A 24,807-nucleotide genomic window follows, 5' to 3' on the forward strand; every position below is an offset into this window, starting at 1 on the left:
TCTTCCTTTGTTTCTTTTTTTCCAACAGTGAATAAAAGAAAAAGAAAGCAAAGAATCGAAAAGAAACAAAAGATCGAGAAAAAACAGAAAATAAAACTCGAAATCACCTTCAAAATCTGATTTGCTTTTTCTTCTTTTTTTCATTCAAAATCGTGACCCTTTTAAAAACGAATCAACTGGCTTTATATAGCCGAAAATACATAATGAAATGAAAAGAAAATTACAGAAAAATCTTGCACTATTTACTGTATTTTCTTACTATCCTTTGCTGTTGTTTTGTCTGCTTCTGTTTGTTGCAGGTACGAAGGCCAGCTGGAGTGTACGGAGGCTTGTGATGGTGCGCGTAGAGAGGAAGGCCGAAGGCGGCGCATTGCTAAGTTGCTGTGGCGGCGGCTTAGTTTCCAGAAACCCTAGGTTTTCTGTTTGTGATTTTTGGTTTTGGGCTTAGGAGATTTGGGCCAGGGTTACGTGTTGGGCTGATTGGGTTTGTTTTGGGTAATTTAGGTTGAAATGATTTGGGCTATGTATTTGTAATTCAGGTTTGGGCTATTGGGCTATTTGGGTTTTTAATGGATTAATAGTTTGTAAATGGACTGTTTTATGGGACAATTATTCCATTTTTTGATTATTTATTTATTTGGTTTTTTTATATAAGGTATATGGGTCGGGCTAAAATTGGGTATTAAAAAATCAATTGACATTTGTATAAGAGTGGTAACACCTAAGATCTGGATCCAATTCATTGGTTCAGTTTTAGGGTGTTACATTGTATAATTGTCCTCACATGGTTTTTTCATGCAAAACAAAATAGAAGAAAATGTTGCTCATTGGTTGTCTAAGTGTTTAACTAATACTAAATGGTATTATGTTGTCAAATTGTAGTACGGAAAGACAACTTGTATTAGTAGACAAACCTAAACATGTCCTTAGTCTACTAGGAAATGAGCAAACTGATTGAAAGACTAATATGTCATCTATCAAGTTCAATTGGGGAGATGTCTTTTCTTTGGCATAAGAGCAGATGACTCTTAGAAGGTAGAGACATAGATGTGACTGATTGGACTAACAGTACATCGAACAAGACCCCAATCAAAATAGATCCTGAATCTGTTCATGGATTTATTCACTAATGATGTTTATAGTGTGGCATGCCTAAATCTTGATGTGATGACAGACTATGTATGTGTGACTCGTATACTTTGATGTAAGTAAAAGTCTGAGCTCAAATAGATAAGGAATCGAGAGCTGGTGCATTGGGTGTACGACTTTTATGGTATGTAGCGTCATTCATAGCAGCGGAATTCATAGCAAAAAATATGGGTAAATGATATCCTCTTATTGGCATTACATGGTTGATGAAATGTAAATGTGGCAATAGGTCGTCCGTCTTTGTGATAGATGACTTGATCACTATTTTATAGTGATTGACTTTTCTTGAAGAAAGATGTAATGGTTACCATGAGATAAAATAGGATCCTATTGGGAGAATAAATATTATCCCAAAGAGATCAAGGATATCCTATGAGGGTAACACACTTATGACAAGGCTATTGGACGAGCAGTGAGTAGTTACTTTTGTAATGGTATGCCATAGGGGAGAGCTCAGTCATGATACTATAGTGGAATTACTTTGTGACTAAATTTGTTTATAACTAATAGGCGAAAAGCCAAAACTTAATTATAAATCATTTAAGCCTCAACTACATATGTCTAATCGATCCCTCCGTTAGCTCGTTGAAACCAGAAGTGAATTGCTTATTTGAATAGAAATGGACGGAATGAATAGAAAAAGAGAAATAGGAAACATTCAGGAATGATTATGATTTTCTCGAAAATGGAGAAATGAAATCATTTGGAAATGCATGTAGGTTTCCAAAAATGGAAATGGAAATTTGCAATCCTGTATAGGATTACTTAAAAAATGATGGAAGAATGAATTTATGTTTTTGGACTACTTTGAAACCCAAAAGTGAAAATAAATCATTCGGTCATAGTGAACATGTTGAGTTGTGACATATTGAATGAATTTTGTCAAAATTTTACTGGGAGAAAAATCGTCAAAATTTTATTGGGGGTGAAATTGGGATGAGAAAATTATGTAATATGTAAATATTAAAGTTTATTTTGGAAAATAGAAAAACTGAATCGGGTTGAATCACATTGCAAAGTATTGGGTCAAAAAGGCCTAAGAAATACTAGTAATTGGACCTGATGTGATAGAGGCCCAAAACCCCTCATATAAGGAGTTCAGATGATAAAACCCTAGTATTTTTAACTAGGGTTTCCGCCCCCTATATCCTGATAAACTAGGATATTGTTTTTCTAGTAGAAATAAAATTTTACAACTCTACAAAGGTTCTATCTTCTCTTCCCATAAATAGATAGCATCGGTAGAGTTATTGAAACAACTTTGTGAGGTTGTTACTCAATCGAAAAATAGAGAGAGCTTATTCTTAACTTTTAAATTTATTTTTCCAGAATAACAATTCTACCGGTTTCTATTAAAGCAGAAAGAATTTTTGTTTTCACCCGAAAAGGAGAGAAAACTTTTTCTAATTATGTGTTTTGATTCAATTGGTTTGAGCCCACACTTGAAGCAGTTCGTGATACAAGAAAGCAAAGAAGATCGTTTGGTTGAAAGCCGTAAACAATGAACGCCTGCTAAGCCGAAAACACAGGTTCGAATTCGGTTAAGTTTTATTGCTATAAGTATCTCAAACTACGTCGATTTTCAAAATTTTAATTTTCCGCTGTGTAGGAAAATCATTTTCAAACCGGGATTTTTCCAACAATATGAACTAAGAAACACCAGAAAAATAAGCAAGAAAAATAAAACCCTAAGCTATGGAGAAAACTAAACCTTAGAATATGAAAAGAGAATGAAAAACTAGCTAAAACTAATGAAAAATGCCTAAGTCTATCTAGTCTCCTTTCTCCAAGCCAATTTTGGCTTCTTTTAGCAATGTTTCTAACCCATCTTTTATGCTCAAAATGCCCCTAAGCATGTTTCTTTGATTGGTGTAGGAGTCGGACAATGGTTGCCCCTATGGTCATTTTTTGTCTGCCTTATCAGGGATATCACGATTCCTATGGCTGGTATCGTGATATCCTTGTCAATCTTAACTTATGCGATTCCTTAGGAATTGGATATCTTGATACCCATGCTTGGGTATCGAGATATCACTATGAAGGGCCTCAATCATCTTCAGTTCAACACTATTTAGGGTATAACGACTTCCATGCTTTGATGTAGTGATATCCTTCTTTTAGGCGATATTTTTGCTTACATTCGAGCCTCCGATGAATCCCTACAACACTCAACCAATCATTAGGTCTTTAATGGTGCATTTGGCCATTTCGGGTCTCAAAAGTAATAAAAAACATAACATTTCATTTATTAAAACCAAAAACAAAAACTAAGTAAAAACATTACAAAAACATATAAATTGCTCAGAAACAAGCTTGTCAAGTGTAATGAGGAGCCTAATTTGACACGTCAAATTACAACAAATCAATCACCTGCACACGAAAATAAATAAATTTACTTGCTGAGCAAATGAACTTAGTGATGCTAACATAATTCAAAAACAATACATTAAGATTCAATGATCAAATCAAACATGAGCTATTCATATAATTCAATTCATATTTCAACTTATAAAATTAACCTTGCAGTATTTATGTTTTAGCCCTTATTAACCAAACACAGACTCAAGACTGGATACACAAATTAAACCATCGACACACCTCATATCTGCCTTAGATCATTGGTACGTAATTGAAGTAATACGTGTTTAGCACTCATATAGCCACCCCTGGAGCATCAGTATGTAATCGAAGCAATATGCAATTGGCACTACAGTATCTCCATACACTAATACTATAACATGCCAACTATACCCGTAACTCTATTTGAGACCATTTAATAGGGCATTCATAATGATAATATCCACATCTTCTCTTTATCATTTATTTAATTACATAGAAAAATCATATCACTTTAATTTCATCATCTTGCAAATATATATATATACATTATATTTTCATGTAGCATTAATTTTTTTTAGTAGAAATTGAGTAGCATCATGCAGCATTAATTTCGTTCATCTAATCATCGCAGTTTTCATCATATCATAGCATGAATGAATTCTCTTACATATTCATAACATTTCAACAATCATCATACCACAAATATATTTAACATTTATGAGACAAGAAACATCTTTACTTTATTCAAATTTACTGCCCAATCGTTATCATTTTAGTCCCTCGATGTTCTAGCTTCGTCTCGAGCAATTTGTCTTGGAAGCTCACGGCAATGGTGAAGCAAACCCTTGAAATTTGTTGTTCTTTTCTTTTACCTTATGCATGTACGACAATGTGAAGAAGATGATGATAAAATTTTTGTTTCTGTTTCCCACTAACATGCACAACAGTAAAATTGCTTTTAGCGGTGTTTTTTTAGGCCTATAGCGGCGCTTTTTAGTGCCGCTAAAAGTATATTGCGGCGCTTGTGGAAGCACCGCAAAAAAGGCCGCTATAGACCACGTCGTTAATATTGGTGGTGTTTTTTCAAATAAACGCCGCTATAGATCATTACTTTTAGCGGCGCTTTTATATCAAACGCCGCTAAAGGTCATGTTCTTTAGCAGCGCTTTTATCACAAACACCACTAAAGAACATGATCTTTAGCGGCGCTTTTTTCATAAACACCGCTAAAAGTATCGTTCTTTAATGGCGTTTTACTAAAAACGCCACTAACTTTGGTATATTTCTAAAATCCAATTTTCATCCATATGCAACCCTTCCTGTAGCATGGAAACCAACCAAAAACAACAAATCTAAATGATACTTCAAATTCAACGAAAGATATATCATATAAAATGATAAATGAAGTATAATTCAAATTATTCTTACAATAATGTTAAAAGTTAAAATGTTAAAATTATTCATACAATAGTCTAAGATGGCGGATTTTGCGACTGCTGAAACATCATCATATTCTGAAGCTATTTTTGGAGTGCGTCGTACTTTCTATTCTGCTCTGCTTCCCTCGCTGCTGCCTCTGCTTCCCTCGCTGCTGCCTCTGCTTTAAGTTGTAGCTGGAGTTCTTCATATTTTCTTTGAACTTCAGCTTCTCTCGATGCTGCCTCCGCTTTAAGTTGAGTAATTCACTCAACTGTGCTCACTTGCATCTAAGCCATCTGGTCTCTTAACCTCTGAACTTCAACTTGAGTCTGACTCCCCGAAGACATATTTTACTGCGAGCTAGATCTAAATATTGGGTTGGGTTAACAAAAGATCCTTGAAATCGAACTCGACCATACCTTTTAAGACCCAAAACTTCAGTAATAATCTGATTATCAATTTCGTCAACATTAACAAAACTATCACTCGAGGCAATCGCTTCATACTCCACCTTTTTATCCTTTAGTTTCTCCTAATAAATTAATCAAAGAGTTAGAAACGAAATATATAATAAAAACAAATGCAACATAACTTAATATTATTTGCATTACAAACGACGAATTAAACCGTTATAATTAAACACTATAAATATTTAAAATAATTTAAATTTTATTAACTAAACATACCATAATTTCTGCAGCTTCAGAAGTCATAGGAGATCCATCTTTCTTCCTATGTGTACTGTCAAAAAGTTGAAGGCGTCCAACTTTTTGACCAGACGACAGTTCCTACAATATTGTAGTAAAAATATTATTTAATGGAAAGTAATAAATATTTGACACTATTAATAAATTCAAAATACCTTGGCCTCAACTACACAAGCAAAACTTTTCGACCCAGTTGTGTGAGTGAATATCTATTTTTGCCTGCTACTTTTTCCAACTCGTTCACGATCCTACATTATGAAATTATTTTTACGTATATAGTAAATACGATAAACCAAAAAAATTATAAGAGTTTGGAAGTATGTAATACCTCTCCTTTCTTTGAATTCCAAAATCTAACCAAATCTTCCCATTGGTACCTCAGCATTCCCGGCGGGACATTTCGCAATTTCTCTTCGAGGATTGTTTTTGTCTTAAAATATTCTTTCTTTAAAGTATTTTTATGGTTTCTCCATCTTTTTCCTAATGCCTTCTTGACATAATTATCCGAGACCTCTAAAGCAAACCTCGCCTACAAAAAACACAAGTTTAGAAAGTAAATATAAATGAAAATTAAACCAAAGTATATAAATTACATTAATGTTATGTTACCTTAATATTATCGAGAGCTTCATTTTTGTTACTATCAGGCATTTGATGTCATGACTCGTAGTTGATAGGCAACATATTGGCATTTCGTGCTATAATGCCCAAATATCCTGCTAAAAGTCGAGCTTCTAATCCAACAGGCTGACCAAAAATATTTCTACATATTTTGACACACTCGACAGGATCTAACTCGTATAAATCTTTAAGTAGCGTACGTCCTCGACCTCTGCGCATCCCACCACTTTCAGCTGAAAAATGATATATTATAATATAAGAATTTGAAAAAGGAATCAATAATAAAAGTCAACACGCATGCAAATTAAATTTAACATTACTTTGAAGTTCTGCAGGTTCGTCAGGTGTATTCGGAACATTCGAAGATCCAATAGTAGTTTGTTGTTCACTAATTGTTTCTTCCGAGTTTGGAGTATTTTGAACAATACTTAGATCTCGCAATCTTCTTTTAGGCATTTTATCTGCAATACAAATAAAATAGTTGAAAATTTAGTAACTAATTACAACAATAATAGTACATATAAAATAGTTGAAATATTTAATAAGACCAAGATTTAAATTATGATATTACATATAATTAAAAAAATCGTAAAATCTTACTACATCATAATTCATAAATATATTCATCAACATCCTAGCGAACCCATTGAAACTGTGTACTAGTACTAGGGATATTTTCGTTTAAGTTTTGTTCTGGAAAAGGCAAAGCTTCTGATCTGTCGTCGATGTCATCTCTACTTCCATTGCCCATGTCAAACAAGTCTCTAGGGATGTTACAGAGTGCAACGTACCAACCCTCGTCAGTTAGATCTTTTGAGTAAAAAACTTACTTCATATGAGAAAAAAATAAATACGACTCATCTATCAATTGTTGTCCAATGTGAATCAATCGAGAGAAGTTCACCATTGTAAAACCAAATTGATCTTGTTTAATTCCGCGAGTAGTATTAATATCAGCCCAATCACATCAAAATAAGACAACTTTCCATTTGCCATAGTAATCCAACTCAATTATGTCAGTAAGAAGTCTGTAATACTCCACATTTCCCTCAACAGGATTACTGTCCCTAGCACTAGTATAACTTGTAATTAAAAAATTAACAACTATTCCACAATTTTGAGTTCTCCTCAATCTCTCCTGATATTTTGTATGAAATCTGAATTCATTGATAAGAAAGGCACTATATATTTTTCCTACTTTATTCGAACATTGGGAAAGTCATTTAACTTCGTCATTGACGTCTTTCCCACTCCAAACCCATTGAATCAAAAGTAAATTGAGTAATTATAAATGTTATGAGAAAACATTATTATTTGTCAATGAAAGCTTCAATTGCATACCGTTTGGCTTAGCCATTCATGAAAAGATTCTGTGAATAACTTATTAATCTCTCGATGTTGTAATCTTTGGGAGCGCGAACGAGATCTCAAGATTTGTTAAAAAAAAGGTTTACTTTGTTAGAAGATAAACAATTTATAATTGATGAATATTTATCGTGGTGAAACAGAACATATCGATGTGCTCGTACCCACGATCTATCATCTAATTCTGCAATTTCAACTTTGTCGATTGGTTCTCCATAACTTTGAAATAAATAAGTTTCGGTGAAGTTATGATCAATGAGCCCAGCATTTCTACTTGGTCTGTTCAGTCTTGTTTCAACATCTTCTAAATAACTTGAACAGAAAGTCATACATTCCTCTGCAAAGTAGCCTTCAGCAATTGATCCTTCTGGATAACGCTTATTGCGGCAGTAAGACTTCAATTTGGATAAGAACCTAAACACGATATACAATATTATCAAAAGTTGTAACTAAAGGCATAGAGGCAAATGAAGGAATAATTTACAAATAAATTAACACCTTTCTATAGGATACATCCATCAATAGAAAATGGGTCCACCAAGTATTGCTTCATGTGGGAGATGGATTAGCAAGTACACCATAATAGTGAAGAAGGAAGGTGGGAAGATCTTCTTCAAATTGCATAAAGTCAAAGCGGCTCGATCTTGTACTTTCTCAAGTTCTTGAACATCCAAAACTTTGCCACAAATGGCTTTTATTATATTGGATAGTTCAATTATACAAGACGTCACCTTTTTTGACATACAACATTGTAAAGCAACTGGCAGTAAATCTTGCATCAAGATGTGATAATCATGTGATTTTAAGGAATATAGTCTTCGATCTTTAATACTCACACATCGAGATATATTTAATGCATACGCATCTGGAAACTTTATATCCTTCAACACCATGCGGAACACTTCTTTCTCCATATTTGACATTGAAAAAATAAAATGCGGCAACCGATATTTCCCATTCAGAAGTGCTTGGGATGAAGATCACGTCGAATTCCTATGTGGACTAAATCAAGTCAACTCTGAAGATTGTCTTTCGATTTTGCATCAACATTCAAAATTGTCCCAATGATGTTCTTGCAAACATTTTTCTCAATGTGCATGACATTAAGATTGTGTCGTAAAATTTGATGCTCCCAATAAGGCAACTAAAAAAAATACTTCTTTTTTTCCATAAGTTCGCCTCATTAGGATCATCCTCTTTATCAGATTCATCATCAGATTCATCCTTTAATCTTATATTTCTTTGTGTGTTAGGCGGTTGATTCATCTTCCCATAACTGAAATTCATATCTTTCAACATAAATAAGATTTCAGATCCACCGATCTACGAAGGAGTTTCTCTGAACTCTTCATTACTGTCAAATAGAGTACTCTGAAATCTAAATCTATGATTTCCCGATAACCACCGACGATGCCCCATGTAAGAGAACTTCCCATTATATAACCATTGCGAACATGTTTACGCAGCACAACAAGGACAAGCATAACTTCCCTTGGTACTCCAACCAGATAAATTGGCATAAGCCAGGAAGTCATTAATAGTCCACATCAAAGCTGCACGTAAATTAAAGTTCTCCTTTCTCAGTACATCATATGTCTCAACACCAGCCCATAATTGTTTTAACTCTTCAATAAGTGGCTACAAATAAATGTCAATATCATTTCCGGGACCTTTCTCTCCAGGGATAATGATAGATAAGATAAAGGAAGATTGCTTCATGCAAATCCATGGAGGCAAATTGTAAGGAACAAGCACTACAGGCCAAGTACTGTATGTAGTGCTCATGATTTTGTAAGGATTAAATCCATTAGATGTAAGCCCAAGCCTCACACTCCTAGGATCGCTTGCAAAGCTTGGAAATTTATTGTCAAATGATTTCCAAGCTAAAGAATCCGTCGGATGCCTTAATAATCCATCATTGGTTCATCCATCATGGTGCCACGTCATAGACTCGGTTGTCTTTGACGACATGAAAAGCCTTTGAAGCCTTGGTATTAGCGAAAAATATCGCAAAATCTTAATTGGCTTCTTCCTTGATTGTGCATCATTTTCATCGTCATTCCCATCTTCTGTGTTTCTATTCATCCAACGGGATTGGACGCATACATGACAACACTGCTGGTTTTTTCGATCACCCCAATACAACATGCAGTCATTTGGGCAACTATAAATTTTGTTGTACCCAAGGCCTAAATCTTTTATCAATTTCTTCATATCTTTGCATGAATGAAGGATTTTTGCAAACAGAAACATATCTCTCAAAAACTCTAACAGCATTGTCAAAGAGTTTTCGGTCCACCCTCCTAAACATTTTAACTGAAAAAGACGAATGCAGAAGGACATTTTTGAAAATTTTGATCCCTCATAAAGTTATTCATTCATTTCATTAAGTAACGTGTAGAACTTCCCCGCTTCTCCATTCGACTCTTCATGAGGTATACTTCTTCCCGTTTTGGTAAAAGCATTTCCACCGAGATTACAATCATCGAATGCCACAAAGTCAGGTGGAAACGATTGGAAACCATGATTGTGCATATTAAATGCATCCCGCAACATACCTTCCATGTCATCTTCTCTAACAAACCGATGGTAAGCAATACGAGGATAAGATACATCCATCGTTGAAGAGGAAGTACTAGGTGTGCATTCTCCATGGAAAATCTATTTTTTATAACCCCGAATAAACCCATCAACAATTAGATGCTCGTAGACAACTTCACGATAATGCCAATTGATGTCGTCAAACTTTTTACATAGGCAAAGAATCATATTCTCTTAGCTTGCATTTTGAAATGCAAAATTTAGAAAAGTTTGTACTCCATTTCAATAGTTGTTGCTTACCCTTGACAAATTCATCCAGGATCGGTCCATTTCGTAGTTCTTGAAGTCTAAAGTTAGCAATAAATTACACAAGTTTAAGGTTTAAGGATAAGTATAATTAAGTTATGTAAGTTATGTAAGTTATGATATGATATATATTTATGTAAGTTATAAGTATGATTAAGTTATGTAAGTTATGTGAGTTACGTAAGTTATGATATGATATATATATAAGTTATTAAGTTATGTAAGATATGTGAGTTATGATATGATATATATAAGTAATTTAAGAATTTTATGTATGTATGTGAGTTATGTAAGTTATGATATGATATATATTTATGTATTATGTAAATTATGTAAGTTATGTATTTGTTTTGTAAGTTATGGTATGATATATATAAGTTATTAAGTTATGTGAGTTATGATATGATATATATAAGTTATTAAGTTATGTATGTATGTGAGTTATGTAAGTTATGATATGATATATATTTATGTATTATGTAAGTTATGGTATGATATATATATAAGTTATTAAGTTAAGATCCAAAGTTTTTTTTTAATTCTTTAAAGGTATGTAAATTATGTAAGTTATGATATGATTATTAAGTTATGTAAGTTATGTGAGTTAATGTAAATTATATAAGTTACGTAAATTATATATTCATTTAAAATAGAACTTTTAATTTCCGAATAATTCAAAGATCATTTTGTAGCTTTTATTAATAATCTTGTGACAAATATATTTTATCTTATTTTATATGATAGAGTAAACTCAATTTTGCTTTCCTTGTATCAATTTTGCTTTCCTTGTATTAGTGGGGGAAGAAATTGAAATATAGTTAATTTATCTATATTTATCAAAATAAGTAAAATATATAAAATAAAAAAAAAAGACATTGAGTTGGCATTACAAGATACAATTAATTTGTCTATATTTATCAAAATAAGTTAAATTAAAAAAAAATAAGCCTTTGAGTTGGCATTACAATATATAATTAATTTGTCTATATTGATCAAAATAAGTAAAATTAAAAAAAAATAAGACTTTGAGTTGGCATTACAAAATAAATATATTTGGCAAAATAATATATATTTAATAACCTATATATGATAAATCGATCATTTATTTGTATGTAAAAGATTCTTAATCATTAACATCAAACTAAATTCAATCAATTAATCAAATATAAAATCGATAATTTATTAAATTACATAAAAAATTGATAATTTATTGACATAAAATCAAATAAACTAATCAAACATAATTTATTCAATTTAATCGATAATCGATAATTTATTCACATTAAACCGAATAAACTAATCAAACATAATTTATTCAATTAATCAAATATATAAAGTAATTTAAGAATTTGAATACCAAATTTAATAATTTGTGTATTTGTTTTTGCTTGGGTAAATAATACGTGGAGAAGTCACAATCATAATTTAAACCTCAAATTATGTAATAAGTTGCAAATTTACGTGCAAATTGAGCCAGAAACATATAAAGCTAAAATGATAATTAAAATATAAAGCTGAAGTTTTATGCTAAGATGATGTATAAAGCTAAAATGATAATTAAAACTCCCTTTTAAAACTTAAAAATAATAATTAAAATATAAAGCTAAAATATAACCATACAAAAATTTAAACAATTGGAGATGTTTTTTTAAGAAAACTATTTAGGGAAACATACGAATAAATACCTTAAATTTGCTCTAATTCGAAGCAAACTTCTAGAAAAAAAAAACAGAAGTACGAATAAAAGATAAAAGTATAAAATCATGTCAAACACAGTTTCACTGTTAACAAACTTCTGGAAAAAAAAAAACAGAGTAAATTATGGTTCAAACCATCAACGTGAAGAGAACATGGAAATGCAATAGAAATTCTCTAAAAAATAACAGAAGTAAATTATGGTTCAAACCTCCATATTATTGTTCAACAAATAAAAGTTCTTTAGAAGGGTTATATCATATCAGATAGTTGAACACAAATTCCTTGTTAATGGACAGATTGCTTCATTTTTAATACAGGTACTAACACACAATTAATGATTACAAGAAAAACCCAGAAAACAAAAGGATTTTAAAGGAAAAATCTCCAAACCAGAACAAAATATATTGCTTTTGTTAACAACTCAAACCTATATGCAACACAGATTATCAAGAAAGAAGGAACAAAACTGAGTAAAAAAAAGCTGAATCAGGTTATGCTGTCAAATGATTTCCTGAAGCTGTTCTAATGTATCTAATTGAGCATAATGAGAATCGATTTGAGCACTACGCTTTAATCTAAGAATTGACCTTATTGATAATAAAATAGCTACATTGATCACATTCCCAAAACAAATTAGATTGAAAAATACACTGAAACTACTAGCATCTGTCACTTCAATGGCTATTTCTCAACTAAATGTACTACAAAAATCAACGGCCAGGAAGAACAAAAAAAATTAAAAGAACCCCTAAATTGATACTGCACTCGATGGCATCAAACTGGAAATTAATTTCTAACTCACAACTATACGATAGAAAATTAAATTGTAAAACTAATTGAAAATCCTAGCTTTCTGTTAAATCCCATGTCAAAAAAATAGAAAATTACAATTGCAGAGTGAAAAAAACAACAACAAAGAAACTTAATTATATAATAAAATTCAAAGATAATATGTGAAAAATAAACGAAAATAATCACGAATCAAACTCTACCAAAGCCTTTCCAATTCGACCTGGTAGAAACTGAAAACCCTAGATTTCAAGGCACAAGAACAAACCTTCAATATCGATTTCAAGGCTGCCGATTTGGGGAAAATAGTTGGGCTGCTGATTTCGGGTGGAACTTAGGGATTTCGGGGGGAAAAAAGAAAAAAATCTAAAAGGTTGGGGAAAATAGTTGGGCTGCAAATTTCGGGGAAATGAACGACGATTTCAGGCTTGGGAAAAAGGGGGAAATGAAATTCAGAAGAAGGGGGAAAATGGAGGAAAGCAAAACAAGGACGTTTTGCCTAAAAGAAATCAACCTCTGCGGCGTTTATCCACTAGCGCTGCTAAATCCCTACATTGCGGCGTTTACCTTAAAACGCCACTAAAAAACCTACAAACATGGTGACGTGTTGATTCAAACAAAATAACATTTTGTGGCGTTTTTAATCTAGTGCCGTTAAAGCCCGACCTTTAGCGGCATTTTACCAGAAACGCCACTAAAGAAGCAAATAGTAAGGCACTGTTTTGATAAAAATAGAATAACTTTTTGCGGCATTTTTAGTATAGCGCCGTTATAGCTCGACATATTGCGGTTTCACCAAAAACGCCACTAACAAATCCTATCAAACGGTGCCGTTTTTATTAAAATAAAATTCCTTTAAATTAAATTTGTTTCTATATTTGAAAGGTTTAATTATTTCTTAAATTCCTTTAAATTAAATTTTTTTTGTTCCACACTATATATTTAATTTGTAAAACTTTATAATTGTGTATGAAAATAATTTTAAATAATATGAAAACTCGAGCTGGATATGTCTTCCTAATGAAGAATACGTAGTTTTTTGTATTAAAGAAGACAAATTAAGCTTTTGATGTTATGATAGAATCGAACAAATTAGAAGGATCAAAACAACACGAAAGAAGTACATGATTGGTTAATAGAAAGGATAATTCTATTCCTTTGACTCTTGATTTTACTTCAAGTATTCGTGTCTGAAACTTGTTTCAAACACGAGCACGAACATATGGCATTCTAAGAACCCTACAAGTAATGGTGAAAAAGGCTTGATTAAGAAACACTAATTAATCTAAACCTTAAACCCCTAACCCCTATCCCCTAAACCTTAAACCCTAAGCCCTTAAACCCTAAACCTTAAACCTTAAACCCTAACCCTTAAACTCTAAACCCATAATCCGTAAACCTTAAAATAGTAACTCCTAAACCTTAAACCATAAACCATAATCCCTAAATCTTAAACCTTAAAACCTAAACCATATACCCTAAACCATAAACTCTAAACTATAATAATAATTAATTCAATATTTTAAAATTAATACTATCTCTTTTATAATTATATAAAAAATTATTTAATATATAAATTAAAACCAGTCGTGTACTCAAAAAACTTTAAAATTATTTTAAATAATAGTCTCTTAATTTTTTTTCATTTTTAACAAATATTTTTCTATGTTTTTACTTTTAAATTTTTTCTACATGTCATTATTTTTTACTGAAGAATTTAAATATTCAATTAAAAATAAATTATATTTTAATTAATATAAATAAACCAGTTAAAACAGATGTTTTTAATTTTTTTTGCGGCGTTTTTCAAAAGCGTCGCTAATGCTCGACATATAGCGACATTTTTCAAAAAAGCGCCGCTAATGCCACTAAAGCTCAACATAAAACGGCGTTGTGCTTAATTTTTTGCGGCGTGTTTCAAAGAGCGCCACTAATGCTCGACCTATAGCGGCGTTTTTCAACAAGCGCCGCTAATTCCACTAAAGCTCAACATAAAACGACGGCATTATGCTTAAATTTTAGCGGCGTTTTTCAAAGAGCGCCGCTAACGCTCGACCTATAGTGGCGTTTTTCAACAAGCGCCGCTAATGCACGACATATTGCGGCATTTTTCGACTATCGCCGCTAATTCCCAATATATAGCAGCGTTTTTTTGTCCAAACGCCACCAAAAGTACTGCTAAAAACCTATTTTGTTGTAGTGATGGTATATATATAAGTCATTAAAATCCTAATTAATCTTAATTAAACTTAATTAATCATCTATGAATGGCCATGATTCATGCTCATCCCACTTAGTGGAGATTGATGGCAAAGATGAAACTTAGCCACTAATCACACTTTCAAAATGGTCATATTACATTTAAGACCTTGATTAAATTGCTACATAAGACCTCTTGCATTTCCTAAATCGATTCTCACTAATGATTACACTTTTACAATTTAATCCATGTACTATAATTAACGACTTACTTGATTTAAATACTTATTAAATCCATATTATGGATTCATTCTTAATGCATAAATTCTTCGATTAATATTCTCACTATTTCGATTTACGAAATTCGACTTCGAAAACTACATTTTTTGACACCGGCTAAAACCGGATCGTTCATAATTTACTTTGCAAATAAAATGGTTTTTTTGGTAATTTCTTAATTGAGTTTGAGGCTCGGTTGATGGGTCATACCAACTCAGTAAAAAACTTTATAAATTGTGTAGATGCAATGTAATACATGGATTTTGATTTGACGAAAATTATATACATTAACTTTTGATTTTGGTTCAATCGTATACATGAAACTTTAAATTTAATTCAATTGTATATAGTTAAAAAGCTAAATGCATCAATTTGTTTTCATATTAGATAAATATAATCTTTGTTGGATAGTGCATGTAAATATAAAATGATGTTACATCAATAACAATGTAAGTAATTTGTGAAACTTAAATAAAAAAGATTTATAAATACAACTGCATAAAATCAAAATTATTGTAATAGCATTAGAGCTAAATTTATGAGTAATTTTAATATTTATTTCTATTTTAAAAGATGACAACCAACAAAAATAAAATAATGAATTAAATTTGAAGAAAAATTTAAATTGTTGACAAACAGTAACTGAAGACAGATTACACCCAAAAAATAAACAAAGAATACATTTACAAATCATGGCAAAATCAATTTTTACAGTCAATTCACGAGTATTGACAATTCTAGGCTTGGGCTTTCACGTTAGAACAAATTTTATGGAGCATTGGCGGGCTTAGCGGTCCATAGGGCTTGGCACCAGGGTCCTATTTCGGTCCGCACCATCTCAGACTCGGTCTCTTTTCTTCGTTAACTCACTGTTGCTCCCTAAATACTCGCTGATCAGTAGAGCTCCGCTTTTTGCAGAGACAAAAATGGAAGACAAAACTTCTCAGTTCAAGGTACGCCAAAACTAGTCACTTACTTGACAGCATCTTTGTTTCTATTTGCTTGTCTTAAAAACAAATTTATATCAACAATTTAAAAATGAAAATAAAAATAAAAGGAAAACCCCCGAATATTAGCTTTCCAAAAACGCTGTTGACAGTTTAACTGTTTGATAGTTGTTTCACTGCAGATAATATTGGGGTCATCTTCCTTACCTCGTCGTAAAATATTAACTGAAATGGGATATGAATTCACACTCATGGTAATTTTCATTTCTTTTGGAAATTTTAATATATTAGGGGAAAAAGAAGTTTCACTTTTTGTTATTTTTGCAGAGTGCAGACATTGACGAGAAAGGTATCAGAAAGGAGAAGCCAGAGGAGTTGGTCATGGCCCTTGCTGAAGCAAAGGTTTTCCTCTTCTTTTACTTAATCTTGCTGTGTTCATTTGGAATGATTGTTTTGATTGACTGAAAAATTTTAGAGCCTAGAATCGATGTATTTATTTGCTTGCTGTGAGCAGTGTTTCATCTTTTCTTCTTCTTTATTGTGCTTCTGGGTGTTTTATTGTAAATTGGAGGGAAATTTTCGAGTTTCTTTTATCAATTCCACAGTAATAAAACTGCAAAGTGCTATTTAGGGCTCCAGTATCATGTTGTTATTGCAACTTAAGTGTAATAGGATGCTTAGTTTGAATCATATTTCTCTTGGTGAAATTCTGGTTTTGATCCGTGTTAGATGTATTTCAAAATAATTAAGGGACTGAGACCGGTCAAGTTTGCGACAGCATACATTCAAACTGTAGCCTTTGTACATTCCCTTTCAGATCATTAAATTTACATGGATAATCTTTCTTATTCATTGTTGCCACTGCTTCTGTTGCCTGCTGCATGGTATTGTGTTCGTATATTCTGTTGCTTCGGCTTATCTGGAATGAATTTTTTCAGGCAGACGCAATCTTACAGAGGCTTCCTGTCAGTGATTATGTAAAGGAAGCTGAGCCAACATTACTAATTACTTCTGATCAAGTAAATATCTATTCTTGGACATGCTTTAGAGTTTCTGAAATGTTTAATTATGTTGTAGTCTTTGTTGCATGTGTCAAAATTTTGAATAATGCTTCTTTGATCGCGAAAATCTATTTTATTTCTGTTATAAATGTTATTTGGCTCTTTGGAGGAAATTTCATTTTTAAACCATATATAGGTAAATAAGTTTCTATCTTAAACTTTTTTAACAGGTTCTTATAATTTAATGCTTCCTTAAATAGATGTTGCAATGGATTTGTTCCTTTTCATGATTAATGAGAAGTCTTTTGACTGTAATTTTTCGATACTTATAAGAGGCTAATGTCTCACAAATAGTCAGATTTACCATTTCCTCATGCTAGAAGTGTGGTAAGATATGCACCACTATCGTGTAGGCTTATCTTGCAAACGTTTGTTTTTTTGCCTAAATGCATTTGTACGATGTATCATCTCATAGATGGAAATTGGTGATAATCCATGCTTGTAAGCGTAGGCACATTTAATAATATTTTCATGCTGTAAGAAACATTTTTACTTTGATATCTCACTGTTATTGTTAAATGTTCCGGAGGTGGTGGTCTATGAAGGTGTTATAAGGGAAAAACCGGCCAATGAGGAAGAAGCACATCAATTTATAAAAGGTTTGTGATAATATTCTCGATCCAATTTCTACTGTTCTACTCTTTCAAAACTTTACTGATTAACCATTTGCGCAGGCTATTCAGGTGGGCATGCTGCAACTGTGGGATCTGTTCTAGTTACAAACCTTAAAACTGGATTCAGAAAAGGAGAATGGGATAGAGTGGAGGTATTAATGGCTCTAATTTTTATCTGAATTTGCTAACCAAGAATTATATTCTCCTAAATTGCTCAACCGAATGAACTGCCGCACATTCTGTTAGAAAGATCTTGACGAGCCATTTCTATAGGAAACCCCAATATTGCTGGAAAGACAATAAAAATCATCAGATTTTTAGGGCTTAGAGTTAAGGGTTCAGTGTCTTGAGTTTATGGTTTCATTAGGAGAAAAATATATTTTAAGAACCTAGAACATACCAAAACACTGTTGTGAAGCATAAATGTCAGAGTGCATTGTAGAACTATAGATGAAAATGCTTTGGTTCAGACCCCACTCTCATTCCATCTTCCTTTCATACCTTGGGGTGTGTGTGTGTGTGTGTGTGTGTGTGTGTGTGTGTGTGTGTGTGTGTGTGTGGTGGGTATATTTCTTCAGCTTTCTTAGTCAAATTATTTAACACTTGCATCAAGCTATAGTAGCCACAGAATATGAAATAGTAATGAACAACATATTTTACTCTACCCACTTTATGCATGTTTCTGTCACCATATTCATCATGTTCCCTTCTGGGTAAAATAAACAGTCTGCTGCACTTAAGCATGTCCATAATGTGGCTTAACACTTTCTTTTGTTGTTATTAATTTTCATTTTTAATGCCCTGCAGATACATTTCCATGAAATACCAGACGAAGTCATTGAGAAATTGGTAAGAGTTTTTGTTCTTCTTTTCCCTCCTTTTGCTTACGGCCTGGGCAATGTCATTGTTCTTTACTTGTTGATCAGATCGAGGAAGGGAATGTACTACATGTTGCCGGGGGATTGCTGATCGAACATCCTTTGATAAAGCCATACATTAAACAAGTGGTTAGTTTGATTATTTTTGCGAATCTAGTGTAAATATGATTCTTGCACCATATTGCCTAGGCAACTTAAACATATGAATCTTTTAATGCATGAATACTTCCGAAGCCTCGACATTACCGACAAACTTTTCCAAAACTTGTGTTACTCAGCTTAGGCTTGAGTCCTGCATACGGGTATGTTCAATCGGATCTGAAGAGCATGATTTATTGGGGCATGAGATGTGGGTTTGGTTTTGCAGGTAGGGACAATAGACAGTGTGATGGGATTGCCGAAAGCTCCCACGGAGAAACTCATAAAGGAAGCTGTCTAGGAGCCACACCATTTGATTCCAGTGGAACTTATTTCACTTTTATTCTCTTCCGTATATTATCTTTGTCACTCGTTTTATTTCCCCAAGCTGCTACTTTTGGTAAATAAACTACAGCCATATGCCCCTTATTATTGTTATTATTATTATTATTATTTTGTTTTGGTTTGAAAGATGCTGTAGTTGCGTAGCTTAAGAGGAGATCTTCACCTTTGAACAGTTGGCAATGTGGTCCGACAAAATCAAACATGTTTTTCGACATCTTAGATTAGAGTTTGAGTAGAGGTCCCTTTTACTTAAAAATAGATAAATTAATCCCTATATATTGAATCAAAAAGCAAATCAGGTATTTTGATTAATAAAAGTTGGTTCCTGCATATTAGATTGAGGTATGCATGGCTTGTCACGTGTAATTGTATTGTTATTCAGTAAGTAACTTCAGCTTTTAATAATAGAAAATGATGAAATTTTTAATAGAATGGATCAACTTGACTTTAATTTAACATATATGAATTAATTTATTTAGTTTTCGGTAAAAGGGAGCTTTCGTCAAAATCATGAGATTGAAGATTTCTAGAAAGTGAATTATTTTGTGAAGTAAGACAAAAGGGTCGATGAAGCGTGGTCAATGGCGGAGCAGGTTTTCTCATACCAAATAGTATTTTCTTTGACATTGTGTTGTACTTAAAAAAGAAGTCAGCATCAAACAAAAAAAATGTCCCCGTAATCCATATATTTTAAATTTAAATCATCAATTAATTTGAGAGGGTCCGGATATTATGACATTTACTCTTTCTTATTTTAATATTCTTATTTGAGTTGCAAACTTAATCTTTTTTTTTTCTTTAATTTGTATTGAGATATTTTAATTTAAACGCAAATTTGAGTTTGAAATTGAGTACAAATAAGGCTTAAATACTCATTTAGTCCCTGAATTTATCATTTTCTTTTAAATTGATATTTATAATTTTTGTCCAAAGTTGGTACTTAAATTTTCATTCGGTGAAGGATTTTGTTACTTTTTTGTAACCGTATTAAGTTTGGTATACGGTGGTACTTCCAGATAGTGACATATGATAATGATGATGTCATAAGGGCATCATAATTCAATTTTTTTAAATTATTAAAAAAATCTAAAAATATATAAATATCATAAATAATTTATAAACAAAAATAAAAATATATTATTTTTTTAAAAGTTACAAAAATTAAATTATATTAAATGAAACAAAATATTATTTTTAAAAAAATTAAATTAAAAATAAAACAAAAAATTGTTCGCTATAGCTATTAGTCCATTACTTTTGTTAGGTCAGCCGGGGTACTTTGATTTCCCTTAGCACAAATTTTCTAATATTGATTATCAAGCCTTTAGCATGGAAAGCAAGCCTACGAAGCATCAAAGATGATCGTCCTTGTTCAATGTGATTGTGACTTCTAGCAGTGACAACAGTAGAATATAATTTGATTCTTCTCCGGTGAGATTTAGTAGAGTACTGAGGAATAAGAAGACACAGGATTGGGGTTGAATCGGGTATGTGGGTTCAGGGGCATTATGGTTCTGTAAGTAAGTTTGGTGTTTGAAAATGCATGGGTTATGTTGGGGTTGTCCAATGGAAATAGGATGAGGAGTCATGGTAGAAATTTGAAGGAAAACTAAACAGATATCCAAAAAATTAAAGAAAATTTCAAGAAGAAAAGTTGGGTTGTGAAATGAGGGTTATCTGAATCCGATGGCAATTCTGGTCGCCAATTTACTGCTTACCTTGGCCACAAAGCTCAGGAGTTGTCAACCAAACCCATCTCATCACTCTACGTGCTCTATCCCTAATGTCTTTTGGGTGCTGATTGGTTGTTGTCAAATATGGTTTTTATAATTACATCATATTTATTTTAATTCATTTTTCTCTAATTTAATATATAATTTTATTTGTATTTAATTTTTTTATGATTTTTATATATACATTTTTAGTTTTCAAATAAAATTTAGTTTTTTAAATTAAAAAATTAGAATTATGACATCATTATGATGTTATTGTTGCCACATATCATTATATAAAAGTATCACATGTACCAGACTTAACACTGTTGTAAAAAATACCAAAACCTTTTAGGGCACTAATCTATTGAGTGTCCTCGCTCTAGTGTCACGGGGCTAGAGTTTTCTCTTCCGATCTGTGCGGCGTTAGGCAATCCGTTCGTCCAAACTCGCCTAAGTTAGCCTTAACTCAAGTGATTCCTTAAGAATTCATCCAAGGCACCAAATTGAAGAGCGGAAGCGATTTATGCCAAAAGAAGAAGAAGAACAGAAAGAACGCTCGCAAAGTGTTTGAGTAAATGCTCTCTATTCTCTTATTCACAAAGAATAATGAAACAATGAATGGAGTCAGTACAATTGAGGGGAGGCTCTCTATTTATAGTTGAGCTCCCCCAAAACCGACGGTCAAGATACATTTACATCGACGGACGAGATTAACCATTTACCTTTATTTTAAGGATTTACAAGATATGCCGTATCAAATCTAATTTAATTTTTACAAGATATGATTCCCTCTAACTTCTAAGACTAGTTACCATATCAGCCTAAGTTGCTATGTCTTCATTATCGGGCCAACCAGGCTTCAATCTGACAGGCTTCTCTAATAGCTCTTTAAATCGGGCCAATTCTCGTGGGCCAAATGATCCCCATTTGAGTAATAGACTTCCATTGGATGCATTTGGTTCGATGGTCAAGGGTTTTGAACTGCGGCCCGTAACACTAGAATGAAGTTTGAAAATTGTTTGAGAAGGAAGCTAAAGAATTTAATTTTTTTTTCTTTTTTATGTTTGAGGGGAAATGAACCTAACTTTCAATATTTATCAATTTGGTACTTATCATTCTGTTTGAGTTAAATTTGACCATTAATTTTTTGAAAAAAATCAATAATTTTTATCAAAAATATTGACTAAAATATTAATTTTTTAATAATATTGGTATGGTAATCCACTTGTACTTTATACTTATATGACATTATTTGTCATAAACACCACATCAAAAATTAAACATTTAAAATTTAATTAAAGAAAGCAAATTAATAAAAACATTTAGATTACGGAACACAAAATTTGACCAAATAATTTCAAAATTCATGCAATTTGAATGTGGGTAAGGCAAAAAAAGGGGATAAGAATGACATCATTTTTAGCCACGTGATTCTAGAAAATGGAGAAACTAGAATACAAAGATGATTCAAAACCATATAAAAAAATTCAACTCTTTCCACCAACAACAAAGATTTCAATAATAGCAACCACTGGACTCTTGACATTCATAACTTTTCCTATTCCCTTCCTTTCTCCGCACCACTCTTTGCATTAGATTCCCATCTTTAATCTTTATTTTCTCCAGAAACTAAATTTCTTCTCTCAAATTTCCCACATTTTTGTTATTCTGTTTTTTTTTTTCTTTAAAGTTTAAACCTTGGGTGACGATTCACTAGTTGCAAATCTATTAGTATATTGGGTCAGTCCCAAGCAACAAACACTTACCACTCCCTCTTGACCGTTAATCCCCCCGCCATACCCCCGGTTCATCACTTTTAACGGAGCATCATGAACCAAGGGGGTGTAGCCACCACAAATGGTGGCTCCGGAAGCGGCTCAGTCGGTGTTCGGATCCAACAATCCCGAAGTCTACCGGATTTCCTCCAAAGCGTTAATCTCAAGTACGTCAAATTGGGTTACCACTATCTAATTTCCAATCTTTTAACCCTCTGTTTTATCCCTGCCATCGCCGCACTATCGATCCAAGTTTCTCAAATGAATCTTGATGATTTACGCCAATTGTGGCTTCACCTTCAATACAATCTAGTCAGCATCATCATTTGCTCTGCTATTCTAGTCTTCGGGTTAACAGTCTATATCATGACCCGACCCCGACCGGTTTACCTTGTCGATTATTCTTGTTACCGTCCTCCCGACCATCTTAAAGCCCCGTACGGTCGTTTCTTGGAGCACTCTAGGTTGACCGGGGATTTTGATGAGTCGTCACTCGAGTTCCAGCGCAAGATTTTGGAGCGCTCGGGGCTGGGAGAAGAGACTTATGTGCCTAAAGCAATGCATAGTATTCCTCCGACGCCGTCTATGGCGGCGGCAAGGGAAGAAGCTGAGGAGGTTATGTTTGGGGCATTGGATACTCTTTTTCGAAACACGAATGTTAGTCCCAAGGATATTGGTATTCTTGTTGTGAATTGTAGCTTGTTTAACCCAACCCCTTCATTGTCTGCTATGATTGTGAACAAGTACAAGCTAAGGGGAAATATTAGGAGTTTTAATCTGGGTGGAATGGGGTGTAGTGCTGGGGTGATCGCTGTTGATCTGGCTAAGGACTTGTTGCAGGTTCATAGGAATACGTATGCTGTTGTTGTGAGTACTGAGAATATTACTCAGAATTGGTATTTTGGGAATAACAAGTCTATGTTGATACCTAATTGTTTGTTTCGAGTTGGGGGTTCCGCGGTTTTGCTTTCGAACAAGTCCAACGATAGGAGGCGAGCTAAGTATAAGCTTATTCATGTGGTGAGGACTCATCGCGGAGCAGATGATAAGGCATTTAGGTGTGTGTATCAAGAACAGGATGATGCAGGGAAGACAGGCGTATCGCTGTCCAAAGATTTGATGGCAATTGCTGGTGGTGCGCTAAAGACGAATATCACAACCTTGGGTCCTCTTGTTTTACCTATCAGTGAGCAGCTTTTGTTCTTCACAACTTTGGTAGTGAAGAAATTGTTCAATGCAAGTGTCAAGCCTTATATTCCGGATTTCAAGTTGGCATTTGATCATTTCTGCATACATGCTGGTGGGAGGGCTGTGATTGATGAACTGGAGAAGAATCTGCAGCTGCTACCGATACATGTTGAGGCTTCTAGAATGACTCTCCATCGCTTCGGAAACACCTCTTCAAGCTCCATTTGGTATGAATTGGCATACATTGAGGCTAAGGGGAGGATTCGGAATCGCAACCGTATATGGCAAATTGCATTTGGAAGTGGTTTCAAATGTAACAGTGCAGTCTGGCAAGCTCTCCGGAATGTAAAGCCGTCTAGTAATGGTCCCTGGGAAGATTGCATTGATAAGTATCCTGTGAAAATAAGCTCCTAGCTGGTAACATTTTGAGTTAGATTCAATTTTTCTCAGCTAGTTGTCAAATTTGGTTACCATTGTGTTTCATCTTTTGCATTTCTTGCATGTTTGGACTTCTATCATGTAGACTTTGCTCATTTTGTACTATAATTCTCAATGTATTTACTAGTCAATGACATGTCTGATACCAACATTTATAGAAATTTTCATCAATGTACCATCATAGCATTTCATCCTGTTCAGTTTGTTTTTTGTTTTGTTTATTATTGTGATTACTAATAGTTATTACTCAGATATCATTGATATATAATACCTTTTTGCTGTGGGTAAAAGTGGC

General features: G+C 33.1%; 2 protein-coding genes and 2 long non-coding RNA genes across 8 annotated transcripts; 2 read left to right on the forward strand and 2 right to left on the reverse strand.

The window, feature by feature from the left end:
- Positions 1–4,858: 4,858 nt before the first annotated feature.
- Positions 4,859–6,005, reverse strand: LOC107908321 (uncharacterized). Its single transcript, XR_001686978.2, has 4 exons — positions 5,944–6,005; positions 5,771–5,863; positions 5,595–5,696; positions 4,859–5,440 (listed from the first exon to the last, which is right to left on the reverse strand). It is a non-coding gene; the product is annotated as an uncharacterized lncRNA (long non-coding RNA).
- A 257-nt stretch (positions 6,006–6,262) lies between these two features.
- LOC107910187 (uncharacterized) lies at positions 6,263–13,500 on the reverse strand. Its single transcript, XR_001687525.2, has 3 exons — positions 13,204–13,500; positions 6,557–6,697; positions 6,263–6,469 (listed from the first exon to the last, which is right to left on the reverse strand). It is a non-coding gene; the product is annotated as an uncharacterized lncRNA (long non-coding RNA).
- A 2,564-nt stretch (positions 13,501–16,064) lies between these two features.
- Positions 16,065–19,568, forward strand: LOC107910188 (7-methyl-GTP pyrophosphatase). 5 transcript variants are annotated; one of them, XM_016837964.2, is made up of 10 exons: positions 16,219–16,366; positions 16,543–16,614; positions 16,688–16,762; positions 17,299–17,379; positions 17,951–18,020; positions 18,096–18,187; positions 18,843–18,884; positions 18,962–19,042; positions 19,148–19,215; positions 19,281–19,522. In XM_016837964.2, the coding sequence occupies exons 1-10, from the start codon at positions 16,340–16,342 to the stop codon at positions 19,282–19,284; spliced, it is 612 nt and encodes a 203-aa protein (XP_016693453.1). In that variant the 5' UTR covers positions 16,219–16,339; the 3' UTR covers positions 19,285–19,522. The 5 variants fall into 5 exon arrangements, with proteins under 5 accessions (XP_016693452.1, XP_016693453.1, XP_040944694.1 ...); XM_016837963.2 differs by lacking the exon at positions 19,148–19,215 and having other exon boundaries at positions 16,065–16,366; positions 19,281–19,568; XM_041088760.1 differs by lacking the exon at positions 16,543–16,614 and having other exon boundaries at positions 19,281–19,568.
- A 2,859-nt stretch (positions 19,569–22,427) lies between these two features.
- On the forward strand, positions 22,428–24,706 carry LOC107910190 (3-ketoacyl-CoA synthase 4). Its single transcript, XM_016837967.2, has one exon. It carries the CDS (start codon positions 22,941–22,943, stop codon positions 24,486–24,488), a length of 1,548 nt encoding a protein of 515 aa, XP_016693456.1. The 5' UTR covers positions 22,428–22,940; the 3' UTR covers positions 24,489–24,706.
- The last annotated feature ends 101 nt before the right edge of the window (positions 24,707–24,807 follow it).

This window comes from Gossypium hirsutum, chromosome D02, assembly GCF_007990345.1.
Source record: "Gossypium hirsutum isolate 1008001.06 chromosome D02, Gossypium_hirsutum_v2.1, whole genome shotgun sequence".
Taxonomy (NCBI): domain Eukaryota; kingdom Viridiplantae; phylum Streptophyta; class Magnoliopsida; order Malvales; family Malvaceae; genus Gossypium; species Gossypium hirsutum.

Bases quoted from the DNA above. Each gene is read 5' to 3' on its own strand.
- LOC107910188 (XM_016837963.2), top strand. From the start codon at position 16,340: ATGGAAGACAAAACTTCTCAGTTCAAG. The intron at 16,367-16,542 runs GTACGCCAAAAC...GTTTCACTGCAG, and splicing joins ACAAAACTTCTCAGTTCAAG to ATAATATTGGGGTCATCTTC. The intron at 18,188-18,842 runs GTATTAATGGCT...AATGCCCTGCAG, and splicing joins GAGAATGGGATAGAGTGGAG to ATACATTTCCATGAAATACC.
- LOC107910190 (XM_016837967.2), top strand. From the start codon at position 22,941: ATGAACCAAGGGGGTGTAGCCACCACAAATGGTGGCTCCGGAAGCGGC.